The sequence below is a fragment of the Myotis nattereri genome, assembly GCF_964212035.1.
Source record: "Myotis nattereri genome assembly, chromosome: 11".
Taxonomy (NCBI): Eukaryota; Metazoa; Chordata; class Mammalia; order Chiroptera; family Vespertilionidae; genus Myotis; species Myotis nattereri.
In genome coordinates, this window is record NC_138086.1 from 67,592,004 (window position 1) to 67,606,942 (window position 14,939).

The window sequence follows — 14,939 nt, forward strand, 5'->3', positions numbered from 1 at the left end:
ACCATCCACAAGTCCCCTATCCCGTCATCTCACTTCTTATTGTTAACAGACTCCCTAACCTCCCGCACTCACAGAATAGAGATTATCAGGCAGCAACTCTCTCATCATCTTACTTGTTTCAGGCACTCTTCTTCCTCCTATTTCAACAAAAGATGTATTCTCTTCCTGTCAAGGAGGAATTTAAGCTTCCTAACTAGGCTTTTCCCACTAGAATCCTAAGACACATCATTTAACTTTCTCCTGTACCTCTTTAATTCTTCCCTACTGGTTTTCTCCTATGCACATATGTGCTTAAACATTTCACATCTCTGGGAGAGGGGTGGGGACCAAAGCTCCACCCTCATGCCTAATTACCTCCCAGAGGCCCACCTCCAAATGCAATCATATTTTGATGGGGACACATTCAGTCTATAGCATATACCTATACCATACTACCTTAACTACTATATTTTAAAAAATACATTTTTATATCCAATATGGAAAGTTCCCTGTAGTTCTTCAAAATTGCTTCTGCTATTGACATTTTGTTCTTTAATGTGAACTTTAAATCTGTCTAAGTCCAACTGAAAACAGAGACATACAAACATACTGTAGAATTTTAATAGAAAAAGCAGTGATGATGGGCATCTCTTTTTCCTGCTTTTAATAAAATTGCTCCTAAAATTTCAACATTAAATATATAGGTTTTTAGAAGGTTCTTTGATAGCTACCTTTTATCAGATTAAGGAAGTTCCCTTCTACCTCTAGTTTTCTAAGTTTACTTGTTGGCTTCATTGTTAGGATTTCATGAGGACTTGGGATAAGAGAGAGAAGAAAGTAAGAACAGTGAGGATTTTAAATGACTACCAGGTTTCTGGACAGTGAGCAGATGAATGAAGATGTCATTCACCAAGATTTTAAATGCCATAAGAAAAATAAATTTATGAGGGAAGGTGGTATATTTGGTTAAAGCTGAGGCAATGGTGAAACATTCAAATGAAGATGTCCCACAGACCTGTGTTGTCCGATATAGTACACCCTACTCACATGTGGCTGCTGAGCACTTGAAATGTGACTAGTCCAAATCAGATGTGCTGTGATAGATTTTGAAGACATTTCATATTAAAAATATATATATTTCATTATTTTTCATATTAGTTATATGTTGAAGTGATATTTTGAATATAGGGTTAAATAAAAGATACTAAAATTAATTTCACCTTTTAAAACATTTTTAATGCAGCTACCAGAAATTTTTAAATTACATATGTGACTCTCATTATATTTCTATTCGACAGCACTACTATAGGCACTTGGAGATACAAATCTGATATTCATGAAATATATGTGAATTACAATCTTACAGTGGAGTTAAGACCACAGGTATAAATAAATAAATCTGACCATGAAGTCTGTTGAATGAGAAAAAGACTATTGCATCTAAAACACAAGTTGACTTATAAAACTCCATTTATCAACAACTTCTCAGAAACATGTTTGCAAGGTCAGAATCATAACCATAACATAAATGATGAGATTCTATGTTCCAATGAAGCCAGACCACAGCTCACATTAAAAAATTTTTTTTACCAGAATATTTTAATTGAGTGTAAGCTTTTTCTTCACCTCTGTAAAATTTGTACATTCAAAGGAGAAAAACCTGTAGAAACCACCAGTGGCTTAAATTTACTACTAGAAATTAAAATCATCCTAGAGACTTAAGGGACAAATTAGCCCATGACAACTGTAAACCGACCTGGTGAAAAGGATCATCTCTATATTCTTTTTTCACACATGGATTAACATGAGGATTTTCCACATCTGTCTCACTGGTACAAGATGATCGGCATTCTGCACAATGTAACAAGTCTTCCCATAATACATCTTCTGTTTCAGATTCTGGCCTTGTGCTCTCAGAATCCTGTCTGGAACTTGAACAGCGAGAGCTGCAACTAGTACCCGATTTAGGGGCATCCTGAAATCAAGATATTCTTTGACATTAATACAATTTATGTACCCTTTCCAATTCAAAGGATTCTATTAGAACCAAATATTGCTACTTTTTGCTAAAACAATAAACACACTGTCAAATAACAGTGAAATAGATAATAAAACATTAAAAATACATATTAATTTTTAAGGAGTAACAAAATTTCCTCAAATCAAAATTTATTTCACATTTCAGCTCAAGTGTTACTTTGCATGCAAAGATTATGACTTTTTTTACTTCTTTCGCTTTGTTTTTATTCATTCATTGTCTAAAGTTTACATATGTTTCCTCCCCCCCTTGGCCCTCCGCTCCCCCATCCGCCCCCTCCAATGACTCCTTTCTCTTAAACTTTATACAAAGTTCAGAATTCAGGCAGGCAAAGACTAGTCTGCATTCACATGGACTGCATAGTCACCCACTTTAATTGATGGTTTAATGGATTTTTCTTACTTAGTCTATTTTAGCAACAATAGTTTTCATGTATCTATTGTCTTTGTTTCTCAAACAAGTTCAATAAAATTGAACAAAAAATCATAGATTATCTCAAGCACATGAATAGCTACAAAGTGTCAATTTATGTGTTTGAGATAATCTATGATATGAAAGTAAAAGCTGAAAGAAAGAAGTTAAATAATTTCTAATAAATTTACTATTTTCCTAGTTTTTAATATACAAAATAAATAGTTTTGAGTAAAATTTTAATTTAAATGAATTCAAAATAACTTTTACTGAATAAATAACAGCCATCCTTATAGCAAAGCATGCTGAAATTTTTAGATTTTATTTTAGCAATCCTGGCACTAAGATTTGTCAATTCTACCTTTAAAATGTTTTATATTTATCTCTTTTCTATGCTATCACCAGATATCATTCATTCTTTGTTTGCTATAAGAGCCTCCTAATTGACCCCTACCTAAAAGGCCTCCCTCTTTACAGATTAATCTTCCCAAAGTACAACTGTTCTTTCACTCTTCTGACCAAAATCCTTCTGTGGCTTCCCACTGCTGCTCTCCTGGATAAAGTTCAAATTCCTTCACCTACCACGCTTCTCTTCGAATGGCTATTTTTGGACCTTGTTTTCCACTTCTCAGTACCACAGCCTTCTCTTCCAGTGACAATGGGCTATTCCTTAACTCCTAAACACACCTTGTTCGTTGCCACTCCGGCCTCTCATTATATTCCTACCTCTCACTATAAATCCGTCTCTCCTTTAAAGCCTACTCAACAAAGTGTCAGGAAATTACCATCTCTACCCCTTTCTAGCTGGCTTACCTTAGAGACTTAAGGGAAAAATTAGCCCATGACAATGGGAAATAAAACTACCTACCTTAAAGAGGTATAAAAATTAAATGAGCACTATCGTTTTAATACAAACCTGTCCAAAGCAGAGGTCCAACAAATGTTAGTTTAAAATCTTCTATTTACAGTGAATACTTTGTCCCTGCAGTGAGTTGTTATTATATTCATTTGACAATAAATTTTGTCTTGCTATCTAGCATCTACATTATATGTGTTAATTAAATGTTCATGTATTTCGTATACTCAAATAAATCATAACTCTCAAATACACTGTAAGTCTACCAAAGACAAAAATCATCTTTACCACAGGTAACACAATATCTTGAATGAGTTATATTATTGACAATTAACTTGTATATATTAGAATGGGGCACCATGTATATTTAGTGTGTGATAGAGCATTTGTGGCAGGATTGTTTGAGAGAAAAGTAAAAAAAAAAATTTTTTTTAAATTGAATAGAAAAGTAAGTAGAAAAATAAAAGAGAAAAAAATTTACAGAAAAAGGGTAAAAATCAGTCTGCTTTTTTTTTTTTTTTTTTTTTTTTTTACAAAAAGCACTCCAAAAATATTTCAGATTCACTGTCAAGCAGAATACTTGAAACATAAGTAGTTTTCATCATAACAACTTTCATTAGATAATAAGGACAGAAGTAATAAGTAATCAGTAATTGCTAATTTAAATTTTTTCATAAAGCTAGCTTATTATCTATAACTAATTCTGATGCAGACTTGCTGATCAGATACAGAAATAAGTATCAGATTAAAGGGCCAATGTTTAACTGAAACTAATGCATGATTTCAGGAATAAGGAACTATCTATAATTCCTGATATAAGTATTTTGCCAAATACTGATTAATAAATTGGACATTTTACAAATGCATAATGTAAAAATTATTGCCTAGAATTGCTTACATTTCAAACACTATTTTATCTGCAATATTTAAGTGATTAATGGCCACTTTGAATTTCATTACAAATTGCTGATTACAGACTAAAAATAGGAAATTTTAGAACTGAGGAAAAACAGCTCAACTTAATAGCTCATTTAATTTGATTTGCTCTGCTTATTTCAAATCTTTAGATAGCTAAAACAGCATATAGTCAAATGAAAAGGAGAGGATTACTTATTTAAAAGGAATAAGCATTTATAATATGAGTGCTTTGTGTCAGGCAATTATGCATAATCTTATTTAATCCTAACAATCTGATGACGCTGTTCTCCTTCCCTCCCCGCCCGCCCCCCCCCCCCCCCATTATACAGGCAGAAACTGAGACTCAGAGAAGTTAAATAATTTTTCCAAAGTCATTTAAATAGTTGATTCAAAGCCCATAGTTTCTGCATCGTGCTTTCCATCAAATACTATCTTTATTAGATGACAATCTTATCTACAATAGGAAAGAAAAATTGAAAGATAGTTGTAGAGTCAACAAAGCAGGACAGAGAAGAAAATAAGGCAAATGCTTAAACAAAGCTATCAATTAATTCCCCAGGATACCTTCTATGTCCCAGATAATCAAGTAATCCATCATCTTCCCAACAGGTGAATGAAAGAAGCCAACCAGGCATAGTATATCACAGAAAAAGGTAAGAAAGTGGATGGGGGGTGAAAAGTGAGGGAGTATGGAAAGGGGGCTTAAGTAAAAATCTACACACTGAATGACACATCACCACCGCATTCCCAACCCCTTTGGTACCAAACACCATGACAGCCTAATATAGTATCGGCCCTCCAATGGACCAAAGACTGGATAACTTTTCTTGAAAAACAAAATGCCCGTGAGGAGAATCAAGATGGTGACATAGGTAAACACGGGTACTTGTTGCCTTCCATAACATCAAAATTACAACTAAAATATAGAACAACCATCATTCAGAGCCACCTGAAATCTGTCTGAATGGCAGTCCTACAATTAGAGATGTAAAGAAAGTACACTGAGACTGACTGGTAGGAGGGGCGGAGGCATAGAAGACATCTACTTGTGGTGTGTTTTTCAATTGAGAGGAATATCTCCACTGTGGAGGCCTCCTGTGAGAAGCAAGTGATTCATTTGCCTTGAAGGGAGATAATAAAATGTTCTTAGTTCTTTAGAATAAACACTGAAAATACAGTTGAATGAAACTCTTTTACTATTTAATGAGCTTCAAGAGATGTGATAACTTCAAGAGATGTGATAAGTTAGAAAAGGGTTTAGAAAAAAAACAACGTTAATAAAGAAAAATAGAATCAAAGGAGAAAAAAGATTGAATTTAACAGTATGGGCAACTTAATAACTGGTGACAAGAACATAAAGTCACTTAGAATAATAACTTTGCAATAATCAATTAGTCATAAAGCCATTCAAATTGTGGGAAAGACTAACACAGGAGTTCAAGATTGCATCTCCAGGATGGGCTTCTTTAAAGGTAAACAACAAACTGAATGTATGAATCTTCAGAGAAAATACTCAAAATGAGTACAAATGTATGACTATTTATCATATATGCAACACATAAATCTAAAACTGCTACTCTATAAATCCAGATCATATAACAATCAGATATTGATACTGAGGGCAAATATGTTCTTTTCATAATTATTGTTAATTCAATTGTTAAAATAAGTTATAAATTAGTAACACATAAAAAGAGATATGGCCCTAGCTGGTATGGCTCAGTGGATAGAGTGTCAGCCTGCAGACTGAAGGGTCCCAGGTTCAATTCTGGTCAAGGGCACATGCTCGGGTTGCGGGCTCAATCCCCAGTAGGGGGCATGCAGGAGGCAGCCGATCAATGATTCTCTCTCATCACTGATGTTTCTCTCTTTCCCTCTCCCTTCCCTTCTGAAATCAATAAAAAAAAAATATATTTTTTAAAAAGATATGTATATATACATGTAAAGCCAAAGTATATACCTCATTAGGGTAATGTTTCTTATAATGGTGTGACTTTCTATTCCGAAGAATGCTCTCAGAAGTCCTGTCCACATTACGGCGTATTGGGTATCCTGTTTCAGGACCTTCCTCGCTGGAGACTTCATCAGAGACATTTGTTACCGTCCTTTGGGTATCCTAAAATGGGAGTACACAAAGAGGATTATGGTAATTTCTAACTTGCAGTTTTGAAAGTGCAATACTTTCAATTATACACACATATGCACATATTGCTTTAAATACCTTCAAAACCCTTAATTTTCTGAAAAAATACCTTAAATCAGTGACTATAACTGGTATTTTAATGTTAAGAGTAATTCCACAGGCATCTGTCAAATTGTTCTATAATGTTTCTGTTCCACAAAAAGATTTGAAATAGCTTACAAAATATAAAATAGGATAAAAGAAGCTGAGATACCTGAGATGAACTAATTATACTATTTTCACAAACTGAAAATGTGATCAATTATAAGACCACCACTGATTAAATAATGGCTTATGAGGCAGAAGGAGGTGGCTAGTAGTTGAATGGGTGCATATCAGACATTATCTACATATAAATTTGTAAGACACATCCAGATTTCAGAAATTCTGAAACTGAGAGACTCAAAACATGAGTTTTATTGACACTTTCATGTTTCTTTCATATAGCCTGAGTAGGTAATGCATACTAGAAAGTGTGTTTGAAAGTTGAATGATTGAGAACTTATTTGTTCAGTGTTGATAGTAATGTGAGGTTCACATTATCGGAGAGCCAAATGTGTCAACAATCTAAAATCAAGTAATGTACTATATTTCATTGCAGTCCCAAACTATTTATTGTACAGCTACTGGTCCTAAAAATACACGTACTGTCAAGTAGTAACACATACTTCATTCAGAATTAGAGTATCTTCTTTTCTTCTATTTATTTTCCTCAACACAAATGTTCAGGCTTATATTGCTAAATTTAACAGTTAACATCTTTTAATCTGACCATATTATTTTATTATACCAGCTTTTAAAGAATAAATTATTTAACTAAGAAAAATTCAGTGAAATAAAGAGACAGAAGATCTACATTATGCTTTGCTACAATAGCCCAGGGTAGCTTTATTATTTTGGAAAACTAAACAAACAACTGTTAACAAATATGTGCTCAATAAGAATTTTTTTATAGCTAACAACAAAACAAATGTGCTGGCACCAAAGGTAATAAAGGTAGGAAAAACAAGGTAATATTTTCTTATGGAAAACATGAATGGAAAATCAGGTTTCTAGTTTTGTTTCTAGAATAATTTAATGTCCAATTTAAAAGAAATTCTTATACACATGGACATGGGGCAAGAAAAGGTAAGGTTTAATAAGCACCAACTATGAAATTATTAAAGTGCTTTAACATTTTGAAAAAATTTGAGTCATTAATCAATTCAAGAAGGCACTAATTATATTGACAGTAAAGTTTATTCATATTACTTTATTAGGTTTTCAGCTTCATCAGTGTGATTTGTAAAGGTTCAGAGAATAAATTCGGGATAAAAAATATAGTTCAAGAAAAACCACTATGTCTAAGTTACTTCCCATTAGTTAATGTAAAACCACACAAACAATTTTTTAAAAACCACACTTACACCAATGGACATGGACAACAGGCGGTTGGGAGTTAATGGGGGGGGATGAGGTATTACATTTGTAATACCTTAATAAACACACACACACACACACACACACACACACACAAAACCCCACACTTACTTTACTGGGAATGTTCCTCGTTGTTCCTTTGTTCCAGGTTGTCTCTTCTGATTGAATAGTTTCACATTGAGGTTCATGGCTTTGTACTCCACCTTCACTGCTTTTAACAGTCTTTTTCCCATCAAGGGATACATAGCCATTGTCAGTCTCAGTTGATTTATCAATTGAATTCTTTGTTTTCTTTGATCTAAAAAAAAAAAAAATTCAGAAGCATGTTAAATGGACTTACCTTATTTTGGATGAGTTACTGATAGAGATTATGATCTGTTAATAATAAAATCCAGTAGTTACTTCTCAGAATTTTAATGGCCACTTCATTTTTACAACAAATAATTTAGAAATATAGTATCCATCATATAAAATAAAAATGTAAATCAATGTCATAGTTCAGCTTATTTTATAGGTTCTGAGATCTTACAAATACAGCAATTCTAAGAGACATGTCTTAGCTTATCAAACAATTCTTGGTCAAAATTACTTGGTCTTTGAGCAAAATCTAGGATAAAAATTTTGCCCATTTTATTATGATTAATAATATGTTCTTAAAGTTTTATTTTTAAGAAATATATCAGTAATTATCAGGTTAAGTTGCAGTTAGTGGTTTAAATTAGTTTTAACATTCTCATTTACCAAAATACTTTACCATTAGTATATATACTTAAATATCTCAGATAAATTTATTTTAATATACAATGGAGACATAGAACCTTTGTTACATAAATATATATGAAAAAAGGAAAAACTTTATATGAGGTTCTAAATAATGGAAGAAGTAGAAATAAAGAACACGAAGAAAATAAAGAAGTAACCTCTTTCACCCACTGAAATACTCTGAAAAAATATCAGTAATCGTGTAGCTACAATTGAGGTTCTTCATTTATAGGAATTAAATTTTTCTCAGTACATAAGATACGACATAGAAAATAATAAACAAGACATTTTTGATTAATAGGCAAATGCTTGAAGAGTCCTCTTCCGAGTCTCTAGTGGGTGAAATAATGGCTATCCAAAGGTAATGGTTAGTAGAAATATAATGTAAGTCCGACATAAAATTAGAATGTATTCAGTGCAGATTAATCATAGAACATTATTAAAAGTAATTATATTTAATTATATTTAAATAAACCCCTTTGAATTTTCTCCAGAGTATCAATTTTGCAAGAAAGAAACTAGTATATTGCCTTCATGTGGGTCAACAAAAGTTTTTTTTAATGTACCAAAAAAGTTATTTTTAACACTATAGTTACTCAATTTTATTAGAACTCCCCTGTTTGAAATGGTAAATTTGGAAATAAGGAATCAGAAGTATAAGAAGGTCTAAATGATTTATTTAAGAGGCAAACATAGCACTAGATTATAGACTTTCTAATTATGAGGCTAATTTAATTCTCCATATTACCTCCAACTACACTCTTTGGGAAACTTCCTGTTAGGATTTCTTGTTAACACACTCATCAAAGCCTAGAAAGTTTCTGTCTTATACAAACAAGTCCCTTTCCTTCCTGATCTTCTCCTGCCAGATTACTAAAAGGGATAGACAGACCATACTTCTTACGTGCTCTACAGAGCTCCAAGGCTTTCTCCCCAACCTCCTTTTTTAAAAATTGCTTTTTAGAGGAAAGGAGAGGGAGAGGGACAGGGGGAGACAGAAACATCAATGTGTGAGATCCCGACCGGGAACTGAATCTGCAACCTGAGTATGTGCCCTGACCATGAACTGAATCCACGACCTTTCAGTGTACTGGATAATGTTCCGACCATCTGAGGCACACCAGTCAGGGCACTCTGATGCTTTCTAGTCATTCAGAACACATTTCTACAGAGTTGCCAAGACTCATAAGTCCAGTCTTCTGACCATTCTCTTTCTACATGATCCTAAGAGACATGAAAAGGCCAAGGGAATGAACCACAGGACAAAGACCATTTAAGAGTGGCAGAGGGAGGGAGGAAAATGGACTCTAGTGGAGAGGAAAGGGGCAAAAAGAGAAAATAAAAGGTGCAGTGTAAACTTGTGACCTTCCCTGCCTGGGGAAGAAAGTGATAGAAACAGTTATCAATTGCTCCCTTTACCTTTTTTTTGAACATGGAGATGTGGAAAAAGACCAAGGGAGGTAAAGTTACTTGATATCTTGAAAATGTGAGAACTCAAAGATAGAAAAGGAGTTTTCTGAAACGGTATTTATGAAAGTTCATGGAAATGACACTGGGCTGGAAAGGGAGAGGGAAAAGGTGGTAAAGGAAAACTGGAAAGTTGGTAGAACCATTAATCAGACAGGATATGCAAGAGGAGAAATTTAATTGGGAAGAAAGATGGAAATGGTAGACCTACAGTGCCCTTCTAAGATCAGTAGGCAGTTTAAAACATAGGTTTGGAGGCCAGTAGTCAAAGTAGAAAAAATGGTTGAAAATGTGCAGAGTGAACCAGAACTCGAGAGGGCAAAAGTTAAGAGCCCAGTGAAAAGACTTTGAAGGATGATTCCTTCCTTACCAGACAGGGTAAAGACTGTATTATTCCTGCCTTACCAGGACAGGGTAAAAACTGTATTATGCCAAGGGAAAGAGTACCAATTGCATCCATGCCATATGACTGACACCTCTCAGCAATCTCCCACTTCCTCCTTTCCTTATCTCTGCATCCTCCTAATCTTCTCTGGGTTGTTTCTCACCCCACTATCTCCTCAAAGTCTGAGTAACACTATCAGAGACATGAACACTAAGTTACTAAACTATGGTAGCTACCTGAGGTTTCTCATGAACTAAATGCAGGTAAGTTCCAAACCAAGCTGAAATGACAAAGAAAATAAAAAATGTAAATACTACAAAGGATTAGGAAAAAAAGCCTATGAACAACTCTATTCCAACAAACTGGACAACCTAGATGAAATGGACATATTCTTAGAAAAACACAAGCTTCCAAAACTCAATCAGGAAGAATTTTAAAAAAACTGAATAGGCCAATAACTACCAAAGAAATTGAAGTAGTAATAAAAAATCTTCCAGCAAACAAAAGCCCTGGTCCGGACGACTTCACAGGGGAGTTCTACCAAGCATTCAATGAAGAGCTAAAAAATATCCTCCTCAGACTATTCCAAAAAATTGAAGAGGAAGGCACAATTCCAAGCTCTTTCTATGAAGCCAGCATTACCCTAATCCCAATACCAGATAAAGATACCACAAAGAAAGAGAACTACTGGCCAATATCCTTGATGAACATAGATGCTAAAATTCTCAACAAAATTCTAGCAAATTGGATCCAGTACTGTATTAGAAAGATCATACACCATGACCAAGTGGGATTTATTCTGGGGATGCAAGGATGGTACAATATCTGCAAATCAATAAATGTGATACATCACATAAACAAATTGAAACAAAATCACATAATCATATCAATCGATGCAGAAAAAGCATTTGACAAAATCCAACACCCTTTCTTGATAAAAACTCTAAGCAAAATGGGAATAGAGGGATCATACCTCAACATAATAAAAGCCTTATATGACAAACCTGCAGCCAACATCATACTCAATGGGCAAAAACTAAAACCATTTCCCCTAAGAACAGGAACAAGACAGGGATGCCTACTGTCACCTCTCCTGTTCGATATAGTACTGGAAGTGCTAGCCATAGTGATCAGACAAGAAGAAGAAATAAAAAGCATCCAAATTGGAAAAGAAGAAGTAAAACTGTCATTATTCACAGATGACATAGAAAACCCCAAAGACTCCATCACAAACTACTAGACTTAATAAATGAATTCAGCAATGTAGCAAGATACAAAATTAACACCCAGAAATCTATGGCTTTTTTATACACCAATAATGAACTCACAGAAAGAGAAACTAAAAAAAAAATCCTATTTACCATTGCACCAAAAAAATTAAGATACCTAGGAATAAACTTAACTAACCAGGTAAAAGACCTTTACTCAGAAACCTACAGGATATAGAAAAAATAGATAGAGGAAGACATAAATAAATGGAAGAATATACCATGTTCATGGATTGGTAGAATCAACATCATTAAAATGTCCATACTACCCAAAGCAATTTATAGATTCAATACAATACCCATTAAAATACCAACAGCATATTTCACAGACCTAGAACAAACTCTCCAAAAATTCATCTGGAATAAAAAAAAAAAAAGACCCCTAATAGCCACAGCAATCCTGAGAAAGAAGAACAAAGTTGGAGGGATCACAATACCAGATATCAAGCTATATTACAAAGCCATGGTTCTCAAAACTGGCTCTTGTGGTACTGGCACAAGAACAGACATAGAGACCAGTGGCACAGAACAGAGAACCCAGAAATAGACCCAAGCCATTATGCTCAATTAATATTTGACAAAGGAGGAGAGAGCGTACACTGGAGTCTCTACAATACATGGTGCTGGGAAATGTGGTCAGATACATGCAAAAAAATGAAGCTAGATCACCAACTTACACCATACACAAAAACAAACTCAAAATAGTTAAAGGACTTAAATATAAGATGAGAAACCATAAACATCTTAGAAGACTCCATAGGCAGCAAAATATCAGACACATGTCATAGCAATATCTTTACTGATAAAGCTCCTTGGGCAATGGAAACTAAGGAGAAAATAAACAAATGGGACTTCATCAAAATAAAAAGCTTCTACACAGCAAAAGTAACCATCAACAAAACAACAAGAAAGCCCACTGCATGGGAGAACATATTTGCCAATGCTATTACAGATAAGGGTTTAATCTCCAGGGAACTCATACAACTTAATAAAAGGAAGATAGCCGAAACCGGTTTGGCTCAGTGGATAGAGCGTCGGCCTGCGGACTGAAAGGTCCCAGGTTCGATTCCGGTCAAGGGCATGTACCTGGGTTGCGGGCACATCCCCAGTGGGAGATGTGCAGGAGGCAGCTGATCGATGTTTCTCTCTCATTGATGTTTCTAACTTTCTATCTCTCTCACTTCCTCTCTGTGAAAAATCAATAAAATATATTTTAAAAAATAAAAATAAAAAAATAAAAGGAAGATAAACAATCCTATCAAAAAATGGCAAAGGACTTAAATAGACACTTTTCGAAAAAGGACATACAGAAAGCCGAGAGACATATGAAAACATGCTCGATGTCACTAATCATCAAAGAGATGCAAATCGCCGAAACCGGTTTGGCTCGGTGGATAGAGCATCGGCCTGCGGACTGAAAGGTCCTAGGTTCGATTCCGGTCAAGGGCATGTACTTGGGTTGCGGGCACATCCCCAGTAGGAGATGTGCAGGAGGCGGCTGATCGATGTTTCTCTCTCATCGATGTTTCTAACTCTCTATCTCTCTCCCTTCCTCTCTGTAAAAAATCAATAAAATATATTAAAAAAAAAGAAAAAAAGAGATGCAAATCAAAACAACAATGAGGTACCATCTCACACCTGTCAAAACGGCTATCATCAACAAATCGACAAATGAAAAGTGCTGGTGAGGATGCGGAGAAAAAGGAACCCTCCTGCACTGCTGGTGGGAATGCAGACTGGTGCAGTCACTGTGGAGAACAGTATGGAGTTTACTCAAAAAACTAAAAATGGAACTCCCATTTGACCCAGTGATCCCACTGCTAGGAATATATCCCAAGAAACTAGAAACACCAATCAGAAAGGATATATGCACCCCTATGTTCATAGCGGCACAATTTACCATAGCTAAGATTTGGAAACAGCCTAAGTGCCCATCAGTTGAGTGGATTAAAAACCTGTGGTACATCTACACAATGGAATACTATGCTGTGGTAAAAAAGAAGGAATTCTTACCATTTGCAACAGCATGGATGGAACTGGAGAACATTATGGTAAGTGAAATAAGTCAGTCAGAGAAAAATAAATATCACATGATCTCACTCATTTATAGAACACAATGAACAACATAAACTGATGAACAAAAACAGATCCAGAGACAGAGAAGAATTGATCAGACCATCAAACCTCAGAGGGGAGGTAGGGGAAGGTGAGGGTAAGGGGGAGAGATCAACCAAAGGACTTGTATGCATGCATATAAGCCTAGCCAATGGACAGAGACACCAGGGGGGTGAGGGCATGAGTGGGGGGTGAGGCGACAATGGGGCGATAAGGACACATATGTAATACCTTAATCAATAAAGAAAAAAATAAAATTGCCCCCAAAAAAGCATAATTTCTTTTCACTGTCTGCTTGTAATAATATTGTGAATCTTAGACATGAAAGAAAACTTAGGATCTATCTGAATTCTGAAACAGGCATTATACTGCAGAGATTTATAACCTAGATGTAATTCTTTCTGTTCAGTATTTTGAGTAGAAATTATAATTATGCTAATTTAACACTATAGTACAGTGAAATTATAGTACTAAACCCTTAGAAAATATGGTTGATTTCTACATCTTTTAAAATTGATACTCTCTTTAGCATTGTTTTCTTAGGGTCATAGAGTTCTTTTATAATAATTCCTAATTTTTTTTTTATGAGAAATACTATGTATGCTTTGCTTTAAAAAGAATTGTTTTATCTTGAGAAGAAATGTACTCAGAGATGATAAGTAGGGCCTTTCCATCTTATAAATACAGGATGTAAGAATTGCAGATTTCATTCTAACATCTAGAAAACCAACAAGATACTATACACAAAGTTTAAATCCTTGTGTGGTTATGCATTTATTTTCCCATCCATTATGTTAATTCAGACACCTTAATGGAAGTATCCAGTTTTTCAATTTTTTATCACCAGAAACAATTTTAAGTCCCAAGCTGATATTTCAGTTTAAAGCCTTTCTTATTAAAGACTGAAAGAACAAAACATCAAGATTTGAAAACTCAAGATTAGAACTTCTGAAATTAACATTTTTCTTAAGATCTTCTTGTACTTAATATTTAAAACAGTCTTATTCATAAGCTGGCAAACGAGTCCCAGAATGAGTTAGTTAAAAAACAGTGCATCTTTAAAAACATGTAGATTATAGTTGCCATGATTACAGAGAATAAACCCAAAGGGATTTAGTCATTATTGTACCAATAGGCAG

At 34.5% G+C, this 14,939-nt stretch overlaps 1 protein-coding gene across 1 annotated transcript in view; it reads right to left on the minus strand.

Moving 5' to 3' along the window:
• PHTF2 (putative homeodomain transcription factor 2) overlaps positions 1-14,939 on the minus strand; it is a 99,460-nt gene that overhangs the window by 21,824 nt on the left and 62,697 nt on the right. The window contains exons 8-10 of the mRNA XM_081102152.1: positions 7,915-8,101; positions 6,163-6,318; positions 1,736-1,954 (exon numbers count right to left, since the gene is read on the minus strand). Of these exons, the coding sequence (XP_080958278.1) occupies positions 1,736-1,954; positions 6,163-6,318; positions 7,915-8,101 (562 nt within the window). The remainder of the gene's footprint in view (positions 1-1,735; positions 1,955-6,162; positions 6,319-7,914; positions 8,102-14,939) is intronic.